The sequence below is a fragment of the Hypanus sabinus genome, chromosome 7 (assembly GCF_030144855.1).
Source record: "Hypanus sabinus isolate sHypSab1 chromosome 7, sHypSab1.hap1, whole genome shotgun sequence".
NCBI classification, from domain to species: domain Eukaryota; kingdom Metazoa; phylum Chordata; class Chondrichthyes; order Myliobatiformes; family Dasyatidae; genus Hypanus; species Hypanus sabinus.
The window spans coordinates 85,697,771-85,714,323 of record NC_082712.1 but is presented as its reverse complement, the minus strand read 5'-3'; the positions used below and the strand labels follow the sequence as shown (position 1 = coordinate 85,714,323).

At 47.6% G+C, this 16,553-nt stretch overlaps 1 protein-coding gene across 1 annotated transcript in view; it reads left to right on the top strand.

Annotated features, from left to right (window-relative positions):
* Positions 1-79: 79 nt before the first annotated feature.
* The window catches only part of LOC132397493 (zonadhesin-like), a 50,448-nt gene continuing 33,974 nt past the window's right edge, over positions 80-16,553 (top strand). The window contains exons 1-8 of the mRNA XM_059976323.1: positions 80-152; positions 723-833; positions 3,621-3,745; positions 6,084-6,226; positions 7,319-7,462; positions 8,453-8,554; positions 11,789-11,958; positions 14,564-14,763. Coding sequence (XP_059832306.1) covers positions 80-152; positions 723-833; positions 3,621-3,745; positions 6,084-6,226; positions 7,319-7,462; positions 8,453-8,554; positions 11,789-11,958; positions 14,564-14,763 — 1,068 coding nt within the window. The remainder of the gene's footprint in view (positions 153-722; positions 834-3,620; positions 3,746-6,083; positions 6,227-7,318; positions 7,463-8,452; positions 8,555-11,788; positions 11,959-14,563; positions 14,764-16,553) is intronic.

Sequence of the window (16,553 nt, the reverse complement as noted above, 5' to 3'; positions counted from 1 at the left end):
AGGCATTGTTTGTCTAACCAACCCATATCGCTTTGTAAACATGAGGAAAAAACTGCAGATGCTGGAATTCTAGAGCAATATGCACCAAATGCTGGAGGAACTCAACACGCTAGGCATCGTCTATGGAAATGAATCTGATGTTTCCTCTTCAGGTCTGAAAAGGAAATGGGAAGATGCCAGAATAAAAGGGTGGGGAGGGGAAGGAGGATAGCTGGAAGGTGATAGGTGGAGCCAGGTGAGCGGGAAAGGTAAAGGGCTGGAGAGGAAGGAATCTGATAGGAGAGGAGAGTGGACTAGAGGAGAAAGGGAAGAGGAGGGGACCCAGGTAGGTGATAGGCAGGTGAGAGGCCAAAGTGGGGAATAGTTAAAGTGACAGAAGATGGGTGGAGGAGAGAATGTGTTCATAAGCATTTTTAAAGTGTTTGACAAGCTATGTAAAAGAATGTTTAACAGTGCTGAGGGTCTTATTAATTATAATTTGTTTTATTTTGAGACAGAGTGCAGAACAGGCCCTTCTGGCCCTTTGAGTCACACTGTCCAGCCACCCCCTACAGCCCCGGTTTAACCCTGACGCCATCACGAGACAGTTTACAAGGATCAATTAGCCAACTAACCAGCATGTCTTTGGACTGTGGGAGGAAACTGGCAGAAACTCACAGAGCCACGGGGAGAACGTACAAACTCCTCACAGTAAATCAATCGATCTGATTTTTGCCTAATAGGTTCCTGCATCATCTCTGGAGACCCTCATTATATCACCTTCGACAACAGGAAGTTCACTTTCCTGGGAACATGTACTTATACCCTTACCAGGACTTGCCAGAAAGGCTCAGGTACGTACGGTCAGACGAAATGGTGTGGTATATCAGTACTAATGTCTTGTTCTAGACCATAGAACATGGGAGTCGAATTAGTCCAGAAGCACATCGAGCCCACTCTGCCCTTCCATCATGGCTGGTTTATTATCTCTCCCAACCCTGTTCTCCTTGTAACGCTGGACAACAAGCTTTTTCAAAGTTGTTGCTTCCTCGGACTTATTTTTATATAGACCACTTGAAGCTGAACGCAAATATCATTTCAGACAATTTGTAACACTTGGGAATTTGGAGAAACAAGAAACTAACTTTTATTGAATATAATGTGTTCAATTGCATAAAGGTCCTTTGCAATATTTCAACTAAGCTAAAAATGTTTTGTTGATGATTTACGTTTGTACTCAGTGTCTGAGGCTTCTCACTTAAGTGTCCAACAATAATCAGCCAGTGTTGATGGATTCCAGTTGCCCTGATACCGTTTCTCCTTGACCACAATGTCCTGGTGAAACCTTTCACCGTGCTCGTCACTAACAGTGCCGAGATTTGCAGGGAAGAAGTATAAATGGGGTTGCAGACAATGAATCTTTAGTGACATGTTGCACTTCATAGTTTTGTGTGCTTGAAGCACGTTGTCAACCAGCTGCACATAGTTTGGTGCTCTGTAGTCGCCAAGAAATTTTCAACAATATCCTTAAATGCCTTCCATGTGATTGTCTCCGGTCCAACTAAAAGTCTTTGACTTGCCTGTCATTGATGACCTGTTTGGCTTGTGGACCAACAAAACTGCCTTCCTTAATCTTGGTATCAGTTATTCTGACTTGAATTGAAATGACAAATATAGGTGATTTCAATAAAATGATGCACAATAGGGAAATTTCGTGGTGATTTTCATGATTAGTAGCCCAAAATTCATAAGATGCATCCAAAAGTATTCAGGAAGCAAAATATTTGTTGTCAGTGTTACCTTTGATGCCCTTACTAGAATATACAAGCAAGGATATAATGCTGAGGATTTATAAGGCACTGGTGAGGCCTCACTTGGAGTATTGTGAGCAGTTTTAGGCCACTTATCCAAGAAAGGATGTGCTGACATTGGAAAAGGTTCAAAAGAGGACCATGAAAATCATTCCAGGATTGAAGGGCTTGTCAAATGAGTGTTTGATGGCTCTGGGCCTGTACTCACTGGAATTCAGAAGAATGAGGGGGAGAATTTCATTGAAATCGATCGAACGTTGAAAGGCCTAGATAGTGGGTGTGGAGAGGATGTTTCCTGTGGTGGACACGGAGGGCCAGGACACAGTCTCAGAATCGAGAAACGCTCATTTAGAATGGAGAAGAAGAGAAATTTCTTTAGCCAGAGGGTGGTAAATATGTAGAATTTGTTGCCACAGGCAGCTGTGGGGGCCAAATCATTGGGTATATTTAAGACAGAGGTTGATAGATTCTTGATTTGTCAGGGCATGAAGAGAAACGGGGAGAAGGCAGGAGACTGGGGCTGAGAGGGAAAATGGGTCAGCCATGATGAAATGGCAGGGAAGACTCGATGGGCCAAATGCTCCTATGGCTTATGGTCTAATGTGAGTCCTGGGGCTCCTGTACTTTCCAGCAGTGTGAAGAGAGCATGATCTGGGTGGTAGGGTATCCTGCAGCTTTCCAGCGACAATGCTCAGTGGAGGGGGAGGGCTTTACCCCTGATGGACTGGGCTGTATCCACTACTTCTGATAGGATTTTTCACTCAAGGCCATCTGTGCTTCCACAGCAGTCAGCACAAATCCTTCGGGCCGTGCTGTCTGTACTGACCAAATAGCCTACCTGAACTGGTCCCGACTCATCCCCTATTCCACGTACCAATCGAGATGTCTTTAATGTGTACTTCCTCCATCACTTTCGCTGGCAGCTCATTCCACATATGGACCACCCTTTGACCTCCAGAAAACCCTCCCCTTTCAGTTTAACCCTACACCTTCTGGTTTTAGACTCCACTGGGACCCTGAGAAAAAGACCACCCGCCCTCAAGAATTTATAAATCTCTAACATGACCCCTCAGCCTCCTACATTCCAGAGGAAAAGGATGCAGCCTATTCTTTGTATAACCCAAGCCCTTCGTCCTGGCAGCACCTGTGCACGTCTTTCTGTACCCTTTCCAACTTAATGTGTACATCACGGGCGCAGGGCAACTAGTGCACGCTGTACTTGTTGGTATACACGTCTTGGAATATCCAGCTGAGTGTGTACCTGAGCAAGAGTGTGTGTGTGAGTGTGAGTGTGTGTGTGTGTGTGTGTGTGTGTGTGTGTGTGTGTGTGTGTGTGTGTGTGTGTGTGTGTGTGTGTATATGTGTGTGTGTGTGTGTGTGTGTGTGTGTGTGTGTGTGTGAGAGAGAGTGTGAGTGTGTGTGTGAGAGTGTGTCTGTGAATGTCCGCACCTTTATATGTAAAACTGGACATCTGTCTGTCTGTCTCTCTGTTTCTATTTCACAATTTGCTCTTTTTTCCCTATTTTTACATTATTTCCCCCATTCTCCTCTCCCTCCCTCCTTTCTCTCCCCTCTGCTCTCTCTCTCTCTCTCTCTCCCCCTCTTACAACCTTCCTGTCCCCCTCAAATATCCTTCCTCTCTCTCTCTCCTCTCCTCTTTCTTGCCCTCCCTCTCTCTCTCTCCTTCCCCTTCCTCCACCCTCTCCTCTCAGTTTCTCATTCTCTGTCCCCCCTCTCCCTCTTCCCCCGCCTCTATGCTTCCTCGTGACCTGGCTTTGCGGTTCCCCAGGGCCTCGGTTCATCTCGTGACCCAGCTTTGTTGTTGTCTAGGTCCCTGGTTCACAATCGAGGGGAAGAATGAAGAGAGGGGGCTTCCAGGAGCGACTTACCTGAGGAAAGTCTATGTCACCATTGACGGCGTCACCATCACCCTGATGAAGAACAGGAGGATTCTGGTTTGTCTCGCTGCGCTTCCAGTTCGAGGGCTCTTGCTTGGCCAGGGGCCCAGTTACCCAAAGCGCTTTTATTTAGTCTGATGAGGGCATTTGGACTTAAGGTCAAACCAGGGTCAAAAAAGGAGTCACTCAAAAATTCAAACAGCATCCAAGGAGAGGAATAGTTTATATTTCTCCATAGATGATGCCTGACCTGCTGATTTCCTCCAGCATTTCATATATCTTGCTGACCTTCCTACCAATCTGGGCTGCAGGTAACCCCTGCCCCTTCCCCCTGCACTCAGCTTAGACCCAATCAAGTTAGCGTTGCCCCATCCTGTGAAAAGCTGCTTTTTTTCATGCAGAAACAGATGTTGAAGCATAAATCTGGCAGTGGAGTTAGCATTTTCCTCCCAATGAATTCACTGTAGGTAATGGTTATTGGACAAATGCTTGTCCGCAACTCGCTGGCCTGCCCAGTCTGCCGACTTACAGGTTAAAGCCAGTCGTGGTATCTGGCGTCCCCACAGAACGTAGAACGGTACAGCAGAAGAACAGGCCCTTCGCCCCTGTTCCAACCGCGATACCAAATTCAATTAAATCACAGTCCCTATCCCTCCATTTCCTGCATATTTGTGTGCCTGTCTGAAAGCCCCACGAACACCACGATCATATCTGCCTCCACCAGCACCCCTGCCAGGTGCCCACCACTCTCCTCTCTCACCTGAATGTATGTCCTTTAGTAAAGAAAGATTAGCCTCATTTGTCAAATATATAGTACTGTGTGAAAGTCTTTTTGATATGTGTGTGTGTGTGTGTGTGTGACTTTTGCAGAGTATACACACACTCACACACACACACAATCACACACACACACACAGACACACACACACACACACACAGACACACACACACACTCACACACACAGACACACAGACACACACACACACACACAATCACACACACACAGAGACACACACACACTCACACACACAGACACACAATCACACACACACACTCACATACAGACACACACACACACACACTCACACACACAGACACACAATCACACACACACACTCACATACAGACACACACTCACACACACAGACACACACACACACAATCACACACACACACTCTCACACACACACACAGACACACTCACATTCACACACACACACTCACAGACACACACACAGACACACTCACACACACTGACACACACACTGACACACACACAGACACAGACACACTCACACACACACTCACACTCACACTCACACACACACACACACACACACACACACACACACACACACACACACACACACACACACACACACAGTGTCTAAGCCTTTTGCTCAAGACTATGATTGTCAATGTGGAGCAGAGTGATTTTGTAAATCCGGCGGGAGCGCAGGAAGCTGGCAATGGTGAGGGTGGAGCATCGCGGGAGGGGTGTGGGACAGGTGTCAGGGACAGGGTTGGGGGATAGGACTGCAGACCTGAAACACCAGGCAAATTACAAAGACCAATTAACCTGCTAACCAATAGGTATTTAAACTGAGGTAGGAAACCCACACGTTAAACAGATATCAGAATTGAATTCCGAACATCCAACAGCCCGCGCTGTAACAGTGTCGCGCTAGCGCAGTGCCCTTCAGATGCAGAGCCCTAGAACATGAGTCCTTGGGAGAGAGAGATTTCGACGGAAAGACGGGGTGAAGGAGTGGACGGAAATCAGAGTTAGGCAAAGAGAAAGTGGATCAGGGGAACAGGAGAACTGGAAAGGGAATGGAGAATCAGTGGGAGATTTGGGAGGGGAGGCAGCTGATGGAGAGAGAAGGAGAGAGGCATGTGGAAGGAGAGAAAGAGGGTTAGAACCTGAAGTAGAGAAGGTAGGATTGGGAGGAGGGGGAAATCGGGAGAGAAAAAGAGGGGGGAGACAGAGGATCAAAGGAAAATTGGAAACGGGGAGAGAAAGAGATCGGATCATAAGGAGGGAGGAGGAGAGGAGAGGGTGAGAGAGAAGAGGGGGTGGAAGAGAGGGGGGAGCAAGAGAAAGGGACAGAGGAGAGAGGGAAAAAGGGGAGAGGGAGAGAGAGAGGAGAGGGGGAAGTGAGGGGTAGAGGAAGTGGAGAGAAGGGGAGAGGGAGAGGGAATGAGGGAGGAGAGGAAGAGGGTGAGAGAGAGAGTGAGAGAGAGAGAGAGAGGAAGTGAGGGGAGAGGTAGAGAGGGAGTGAGGGAGGAGAGGAAGAGGGTGAGAGAGAGGGAGAAGACGGATGAGGGATTGAGCTGTAGACAAAGACCTTCCACTTTGAGTTGTTCAGACACTGACTGATCTTCTGATTGTAGGTGGACCAGAAAAGGATTCGCCTGCCGAAAACCGTGGGGCGCGCCCACCTCTCTCAATCCGGCCAGTATGTGGTTGTCAACACCGACTTTGGGCTACAGTTGCAATACGACGGGAACCACTTTGTGAAGATACAGATCCCGAGGTAAGTCCCAATGTCACAGCTCATTCAGGCCAGTCTCCACCACAAGAGGCCAATCAGCCCATCGGGTCCATTCTGGCTCCCTGGTTGGCACCTCGTCAGCCCCATTCACCCTCTTTCCTCCCCTATAAGTAACAACTTGATCTCCCTGACATCTGCCCATCAACAGCTCTTTGCTGTGCTATCAATTTTCATTACCACAGGGTCTTGACCTTAAACGCTGATTGTCCATTACCCCACACAGATGCACTATATCCAGACATGGCCTTACCGTTAGGGAGGAGGTACAGTACGGTGCAAAAGTCTTAGGCACATATATACGGTGCCTAATAGTTTTGCACAGTCCTGTATTTATCAATGTGGAGCAGCGAGCGAGTTTGTAAATCTGACAGGAGCAAAGGAGGTTTGGAATGGTGAGCGTGGAGCATCATGGGAGGAGTATGGAACAGGCGGCAGAGGAGGAGTGCCAGGGGTGTGGTGTGGGTGCAAACACACCCAGCTTTGAGACACGTCTGTCCATTACCCCTTCACAGGTGCTGCCCCACCCACTGAGTTCCTCCATCACCCCGTTTGTCACAGTCAAAGCCGAGTGTATTGTGTGCCCAGGGGCAATGAGAAGCTCGCCTGCCGCAGCATCACAGACTCGGCGTCAGAGAAACAAAAGGCGCAAGGAAAATAAAATTAACATAAATTATACACAATTTTTACAAAGACAAACCCAATTAGAACAATGAAAAGCCCATTGTCAAAGCCCGAAGTTTCAGGCCAAGACGGTCCAGGTGAAGGGTCTTTGACTCGAAGCGTCATCTACCCATTTCCCTCCACAGATGCTGCCAGACCCACTGAGCTCCTCCAGTGGATAGTGCATTGCTCCAGATTCCAGTGTCTGCAGTTTCCCATGTCTCCATAAAATGCATCTCAAATATTTTGAAATATCTTTGCGAGCTCTCAGTTTGTGAGGAGTAGATACACACAGAGCTTGTGTGAAGTTCACGTTGCGACCCTGTGCGGAGACCCAGGGGAGTTCTAACCCCGCAGTCCGACGGTGATCCCAGCCTCGCCCGTCTCGTAAAGGTCTCTCTCTGCCCCATTCAGCTCCTACAAGGGGAAGATGTGTGGTCTCTGCGGGGACTTCAACGATAACCAGAGTGATGACTACCGAAAGCCGGACGGCACAATGGCAGCAAATGATAAGGTGTTCGGAGACAGCTGGAAGACAAAGGACGACGAGGAGGACAGGTGAGGATGGAGGTGGGGATGGGGGAGGGGAGGGGAGGGCAGGTGGTCATCAGCCACTGAACCCTGGAACAGAACTGGGCCCGCTAATCAGGTATTCAGAGTATTTTCAGGTATTTTCCCGACCATTGGATATTAATTCAGAAAATATTCCAAGAGTTTCATTTCAGTGGCTACACAGTTCATCAGTTTTCCAGTCGAACCAGTAGTTTGCGAGGATGTGCCATAATAGGCACGTTATTTGCAAGGATTTCCAAAGGAGGTGGGGAATGGTGTCCCAGTGAGTTTGGGAGTGTGGGGAACCTGTTCTTTGTGTGTCTGAGGATCGGAGACCAGATGCTCCACCGTGTCCTGCCTGGCACTGTAGCGTAGTGGTTAGCGCAACGGTCTACTGTACCAGTGACCAGGGTTCAATTCCCGCCACTGCCTGTCGAGCGTTTGTACATCCCCCTGTCACCTGGTGTGTTTCCTCCAGGTGCACAGGTTTCACCCACAGTCCAGTTGGCCATTGTAAATGGGTGGGGGGGATTGCCGGTGGTGGGGCTCGAAGGGTCAGAATGGTCTATTCCACGCTGTATCCCAATAAAATAAAAGATTAAAACTAAAAATAAATGGCAGTTAGCGTGACGCGATTACGGCTCAGGCATGGTAGTTCAGAGGTCAGTCCCAGCGTCCTCTATAAGGAATCTCTGTACGTCTGCTCTGTGACCACGTGGGTTTTCTCTGGGTCTTCCAGTGTCCTCTCACATGTTCAAAGGTGTACGTGTTCGCAGCTTAATTGGCCACATGGGGGCAATTGGGTGGCTCAGACTTGCTGGGCTGGGAGGGCTGTGGACTGTGCTGTGCTTCTAAATTAAATTCATTAAAATTAAAAAACCAGTTCCTCCCAAAATAGAACCACCGAGCAGTTGAGAAACCAGGCACATCCGTTCCTGAAATCAGCCCACAACCAGGTCTGGCCATCAGTAACACAAGTCCCTCTCTGTGTTCCAGGTGTCAATCGATCGACCCTATTCCGTGCAAGGACGAGATCTACGACAAGGTGATCGGGTCTGACCAGTGTGGTCTCATTACTGACCCAAAGGGACCATTCAGGTAATGGGAGCAAACGTCAGTCAGGGATAATTGCTTCTGCCGTGCACGTAACCAGGAATCTCTCCGGGATGGTGTCAGTTTCTCAAGGATTGTCCGAGGGTCTTGGGGATGGTCTAAAGGGCTCACAGATTGTACCAGGGGCTCCACGACGGTTTCACTATTTTGAATATTGTTTCAGAGTCTCAGGAATTATCTGAGGACCTCTGTGACCTCAGCAATTGTTTCAGAGTCTCGGAAATTGTGCGCAGGTGTCAGGCGTGGTCCAGAGGTCTCACGGGTGGTCTGAAGGAGTCAGTGATGATCGAAGGGTGTCTGGGATGGTCTACAAAATTCAAGGATGTTCGGGGTAGTCTGGGGGTCTCAGAGATCACCCGTGGCTCCCAGGAATTGTATTGGAGTATCAGGGATGGTCTGGGATTGTCACGGGCAGTCTGAGTACATCCGATGACGTTAGACGTGGGCAGACATTCTTAGCTCTGAGGGCTAACACTGTTGAATGTGGTTGGAGGCTCTAGTAGGACTAATCTAAGGAAAATCCAATGGTGTTTCAAGGTGACATGAGCCCTCTTCCTGCACAACCCAGGTACTTCTGCATTGTTTCGGCTGATTCACAGCTCACTTTATCCTTGTGATGCTCAGATAGATCTGAGGCTGTGCTGGGTCATCGGGCGTTTCGAGTCTTTCAACACCACACACTCTCGCCCGGGTCACCCAGCCAGGCCCCGGCTGGTGTCCACGGGCCACACCGCCTGACCCACGGCCACCTGCAGCCTCTGTGACGGTCCTGATGGCTCTTTTCCTTACAGTCCCCATAATGCCAAGCAGAGAGTGGGTTCTGCAGAGCGAGCAGCCAGCAAAACCTCAACACTCCCACCCCTATAGGCTCGCATCATGAATGGCGCTAAGCCACATTCGCGATTCATCAGCCCCTGCCCCATTAACCAGTACTGTCCTTTAGCCATTGATTGGAACCCATCTGATCACTGAGCACGTTTTCCCATTAACGTAACACATACGGTAGACCAGTACAGCACAAGAACAGGCTGTTCGGCCCAAAATGTTGGTGTGGCCCACGATGTCAATTTGAACTAATTCCATCTGCCTGTTCACATTCCATATCCCTCCATTCTCTGCCTGTTCATGTGCCTGTCTCCATTACCACAATTGTTCTTGGGCAAATTTTTCTACAGAAGTGGTTTGCCATCACCCAAACCGATTATTGTTGTTTTGTTTGTGGGAGCTTACTGTGCAAAGCTTTGACTGCTGGCTATCCTACAACAACGATTGACTGTAAGGCAGTTTGGGATACTTCAAGATGTATTCATTCATATGGGCTGTGACATATGATGTGGGCCACCATGGTCTTTCCGTGACCACAATTGCTCTTGGCAAATTTTTCTACAGAAATGTGAAACCCCCTTTTTACTGGGTGTCTACAGATGCAGCTCGCTGGATTAAGCAGTGAGAAAACAAACCTTCTCAAACTCCGTATGTCTAGGGTTGGTATAACTTGGGTCCCACCAAACCCCAGAAGCTGGGATGTCTCGACCACTCGAACCCCGATTGTGCCAATAGTCTGTAAATACCACCCCCACACAATTAAATGTCTGGAAGGAATAACAGATCGTACATCACATACAAATATAAAGGAAGTATATTTACAAATCTCAGACTTATCAAACAGTTAGTAGGAAAAAGGAAAAAAAATATATAAAAAGGGCCTGTTCCTGTTAACCCAGTGCAAATGTGCACGCAGGTTGGAGCTCAGCTTGATATCGTCTGTGACTCACACGCTGGACCCTCAGTCTGCGTGAAAGCACTTGCCATCTTCTTATGTTTCTTGAAATCCATCTTGATCGAACCAGCTCCCCCATGGGAGTATTGGTCCTCCCTCCTCGGAGCACAAAGCACCTTGTGCAAAGGGATGGCATCCTCAGCCAACCTCCCTCTTGTCCTCTCCCAGCCCCCGCCAAAAAGACTTCGGCCCACACCAGTGTCCCTCACAAAAAACCTCTGCTGCCAGTGTTCTCCAGACCTTCTCCCAATTCCACCATCCTGACTGGCTGACATAACACTGCTAAACTGAACAACGTAGCCCCTTATCTTTAGCTCAAACCCAAACATGCTAAAAGCAGAACAGACGGCTCTTACAGAACTATTAAAACGAAATACCCACAGTATAGCAGTAAAAACCTTAACTAGGGCATTACAAGTGGTTTGCCATTGCATTTTTCTGGGAAAGGCGGGTGACCCCAGCCACTAACAATACTCTTCAGAGATTGTCTGCCTGGTCACATGACCAGGGCTTGTGATCTGCACCGGCTGCTCGTACGACCACCCACCACCTGCCCCCATGGATTCATATGACCCTGAATGGTGGGGGGAGATAATCAGGTGTTACACCTTGCCCAAGGGTGACTTGCAGGCTTGAAGGATATCCCTCCATCTTCCTCACATCCATGGCCTATCTAAATGTCTCTGAAAAGCCTCTAATGTATTTGCCTTTACCACCATACCAGGCAGCACATTCCAGACATCCACTACTCTCCGAGTAAAAAATCACCCCTCACATCCCTCTTGAACTTACCTCCTCTCACCTTCAACGTATTAGACATTTTTACCCAGGGAAAAAGATACTCCTGCTGGCGTTCGGGACAGCAATGAAGCCCCTCTGTCTCCAGCGGTGTTCAGGGCTTCCTTCATCATGTCAGTAGCCTCCTCTCGGTTTTCACCACTGTCAGTCACACAAGTTCCGGGTGGAGACTCAGGAATATCATCACACTCAGATGTAGGAGGATTCTTCATTGTTATTTCTGTAACAGTTGTGTTTGACCAGTCAGGGTTATTGGCCCTGAGCTGAACCCCTAAACCTGGAGGACCGGTGAACCACTCTCAGTCTGGCCTCTGCCCTTTGACCTGTTTGGCATGGGTGACCCCACCAAGAGCCAAAGCTAAAAGCCCTGACTCCAGCCAGCGTGGCTCTCCGGGTCACTGAGGCACACAAACCTCCAAATCATGTGACAATATGATGGTGGTCTCCTCAGAGGTCATGACAGCACACACCCTGTAAACCAGGCAGCATCCTGGTAAACCTCTTCTGCAGCCTCTCCAGAGCCGGAATATCCTTCCCAGAATGGGGCAACCAGAACTTTATGCACCCTGACCTCCTGAGCACCCCCAGCGTTTTATATGTTTTGGGATGAGCCTGGGATAAAAGTTTGTTCTGTTTTGCAGAGACTGTATCCATGTCGTGGATCCCAAACCCTACTTTGACAGCTGCGTGTATGACCTGTGCCAGTTCCAGGGGCTCCAAGGCCCCCTCTGTGACCAGCTGCAAGCCTACACAGATGCTTGCCACTCTGCAGGGGCAACCGTGCACAACTGGCGAACACCCGGCTTCTGTGGTAAGTCAACGTCGCGTTCGTTATCGTGCCGGAGTACGTGTATGCACAGGTGCTGTGAAAACATTACATAGCCACATCGCAGCAGATACACAAGGTCCACTTACAAAAATGTTCAATGTAAGTTTTGCAAGTATCAGAAAGTTTATTATCTTTGACATATGTCATGATATTTGTTGTTCTGCAGCAGCAGCACAGTGCAATACATAAAAATTACTATAACATTATAATAAGAATATATATTAGTACTATATATAGTTCTATATAGTAGTTACATATATAAACTATATATATATAAAATACTATGTAAAAGTGTTAGGCAAACTATAATAGTAATGATTTTATGTATTGCACTGTACTGCTGCTCCTAAAAATAATAATATTATGACATATGTGAGTGATGATAAACCTGATTCTGATCTGGGTCTCTGTTGTGGACTGAGAGTGGGAAGGGGGGCAGGGAGAGGTGAATCATGGTTGGGAAAAGGGGAAGGGAGAGGGGAGGGAGTGGGAAGCACCAGAGACACATTCTGTAATGATCAATGAAACACTTGTTCGGAATCAAGTGGCCTTGCCTGGTGTCTGCTCCAGGAACCGTGTCATCTACAAGTGGACTAACCATGTCATCCTCATTGTCGTCCAAATCATTAAATTAAAAGATCAACAACATCGAACCCACCACCGATTCCTGTGGCACATTTGGAATTAGAATTAGTTTATTGTCATCTGTACTGCGATACAGTGATAGCCCTGTCTTGTCGTACAGATCGGATCGTTACACAGTATATTGCGGTAGAACAAGGGAAAACAATAACAACACAGAATAAAGTGTAACAACTAAAGAGAGAGTGCAGTGCAGGTAGACGATAAGTTACAAAATCACAAGAAGATAGATTGTGAGGTCAAGAGTCCAAGAAAAGCTCAACCAAATAAGGTGCAAGATCATAACGAGGTAGATTGTGAAGTCAAGAGTCTGCTTGCTACAGGCTCCTAGTCTGAATGAAAGCCCTCCATTACCACCCACTGTCTGTGACAATCAAGCCACCGTTACGTCCACTTGTCTAGCTTACACTGGGTCCATTCAATCTACCCTTTAGGATGAGTGTACCATGCGGTACCCTTGCCAAAGTCTTTATAGACAACTTCTACCACCCTTCCCTCATCCATCCTCTTGGTCACCTTGATATTAGTATTAGTTTATTATTGCCACATGTACCAAGATACAGTGGAACCCTTGTGTATGCAGATCGAATCATTACACAGTGCATTGAGGTAGAACAATAACTATGCAAAATAAAGTGCAACAGTTACGGAGAAAGTGCAGGTAAATGATGAGGTGCAAGATCATATTGAGGAAGATTGTGAGGTCAAGAGTCCAAAATACCTATATTGTACCTGCCTCCACCACCCCTGGCAGCACATTCCAGGTAAAAATAAATAAGTAGCCCCACACATTTCCTTTGAACTTACCCAGTACATTACGGGTTAAGCCCTCCCCGCCATTGAGTGCATCTACATGAAACACTGTCGTAGGAAAGCAACATCCATCATCAGTGATCCCCACCGACCAGGACATCTTCTCACTGCCATTAGGAAGATGGTACAAGAAACTCAGGACTTGCACCACCAGGTTCAGGGACAGTTTCTACTCCTCGACCATCAGGCTCTTGAACCAAAAGGGATAACTTCACTCAACTTCACTTGCCCCATCACTGAAATGTTCCCACAACCTATGGACTCACTTTCAAGGACTCTTTATCTCATGTTCTCCATATTTATTGCTTTATATATATATATATATATAATAATTATTATTATTATTTCTTTCCTTTAGTATTTGCAGAGTTTGTTTTATGCACTCCTGTTGAATACCCCAATTGGGTGGATTTCCATTGATTCTGTTATGGTTATTATTCTATAGATTTATTGAGTATTTGTTGAAACAAAAATATATGTGTGTGTGTACGTACTTTGATAACAAATTTACTTAGAAGTTTGAACTCTAACCTTAAATTTTGACCCTGGGATAAAGATACCGGATGTCTACTCTACTCTGTGCCTCTCCTAACCTAATAAGCTGCTACCTGATCTCCTCTCAGCTTCCACCACTCCAGAGAAAACAACAAAAAGTCCGGCCAATGTCTCATTATAGTTCATGCCCTCTCATCAGCATCCTGGTAAAGTTCTTCTTGTCTCTCTCCAAAGCCTTTGTAAGGTCTACACAACCTCTCCTTGTAATTCACATGTCAAGTCCAACCAACGTCCTGGTAAATGTTCATATATCTTTCTTACCACCTCTAAAATGCCCCTATTTTCTCTGCCTCCCCTGGCAGTGCACCCACCACCCTCCGTGTAAAAAATAATTTACCACACACCTCTTTGGAACTCATCTCTTTCACATAAAGTCTTTGACATTCTGACCCTGGGAAAAAGATATTGGCTGTCTACTCTCTCTATGCCTCTCATCATCTTACTGGTGAGAAACAACTTTCCATGGCGAATCTGCACTGCCTGGCTCTAATCAGCCCTTGCCTTCGCAGATGCACGTAGGTCTTTAGCTCTCTGCACCTCCTGCTTCAGGAACTGATCGCGTTCTGTTCTGTCTCAGATCCGTACTGCCCGCCCAACTCACACTACGATCTCTGCATCAGCCAGTGCCCTGCCACCTGCATCCAGCCCGGCGGGGGCGGGTGCTCGAGCAAGTGCATAGAGGGGTGCGCGTGCAACCCAGGGTACGTCCTCAGTGACAGCGAGTGCGTCCCTCTCTTTGACTGTGGCTGCACCGACCAGCAGGGTGACTATCACATGGTGAGTAGCTTTATCAGTGCAGCTGAAACCACCTCCCCACTGCGTCACTGAGGTGAGGGACATCTCCAAGTCCCTCCTCATCCAGAGGCAAGGTTCTAGCATAGACAGAAGATTGGCAGACTAGCAGAAATCTGAGGGTGCGGGTAACAGGAGCCTTTCAAGAGGTGCCCTCACTTGGAGTATTGTGAGCAGTTTTGGGCCCCTTATCTAAGAAAGGATGTGTTGAAACAGGAGAGGGTTCAAAGGAAAATGATTCTGGGATTGGAAGGCTTATCACTTGAGGAGCGTTTGATGACTCTAGGGCTCAACTCATCGGAATTCAGAAGAATGAGGGGCGACATTGAAACCTATCGAATGTTGAAAGGCCTCGATAGAGTCTATGTTGAGAGGAGGTTTCCGATGGTGGAGTGTCTAAGACCAGAGGGTGCAGAGGTCTTTATGTATATTTAAGGCAGAGGTTTATTGATTTTTGATTAGTCAGGACATGAAGGGATATGGGGAAAAGGCAGGAGACTGGGGCTGAGAGGGAAAATGGATCAGCCGTGATGAAATGGTGGAGCAGACTCAATGGGCCAAATGGCCTGATTCTGCTGATGTATCTTATGGGCTCATCTGGATGAAGGAACCCATGAGGTTGCGGCCAGGATAGCAGGAGAGAACAAGTGGCAAGTGGTGTCAAGGAAGCAAGGAGACCGCAGAGGACTTGGATGCACCAGGGAAGTGGCAGATGGAATCCAGTGTTGGAAGTGCAGGGCTGTGTACTTTGGGTAGAAGAACAAAGGTGAAAACTATTTCCTAAATGGGCTGAAAATGCAGTAATTGGATATGCCCAAAGACAAGGGAGACCACGCTCAGTCTTCCCTTAAGGTTAACTTGCAGGTCAAGACAGTAGTAAGGAAAGTGAATGCTTTCTTTTTGAGAAGACTGGAATATAAGCAAGGATGGACTTCCAAGGCTTTATGAGGCACTGGTCAGGTTGCATTTGGAATACTGGGGGCAATTTTGGGCCCCTTATCTCAGACGAGATGAGCCGGCCTGGAGGTTTACAAAATTATCTTGGAAATGAAAGGGTTAATGTGCAAGCTGGGTTTGATGTCCCTGGGTATCTGCTCAGTGGAGTTCGGAAGGATAAGGCAGGAAACTCGTTAACTCGTCTTGGATACTGGGAAGTCTGGGTAGAGAGGATGTTTCTGCCAGTGGGATAGTCTAGGACCAGAGGACCCAGCCTCAGAATAGAGGGATGCCATGGAATTTGTCGCCCCAGGTGACTGTAGAGGCCAAGTCATTGTGTACATTTAAGGCCGTGGATAGTAGCTTCCTGATTGGTAATAGGGTTAAGGGCTTTGAGGAGAAGGTGGGAGTATGGGGTTGAATGAAAAACCATCAGCCATGATTGAATAACAGAGCAGATTCAATGGGCCGAAAGGCCTAATTCTTCTCCTGTATTGGGGTGAAGGAGTCTGAGAGATCACTTGACAAGAGGCAAAGAAAGAGTGGAAAGGAATGGCCAACACCAGAAGACACCTCTTAACGTACTCCCAACCCCTGCAGGAAAGTCTAGAGGAGACGCCGGAGGTAGTTTTCTCTTTACACAGAGTGGTGGAGTGCGTGGAATGCACTACTGGGGGTGGCAGTGGAGTCTGATATGTTTCAGAGACTCTGAGATAGGAGTGTGGGGGAAAAAAATGGAGGGTTGTGGACTGGGGAGGAGGGAAGAGTTAGATTGATTGTGTAGGGTAAAAGGGTGGTGCAGCACGATGAGCTGAAGGGCTCGATGTTCTATGTCACCC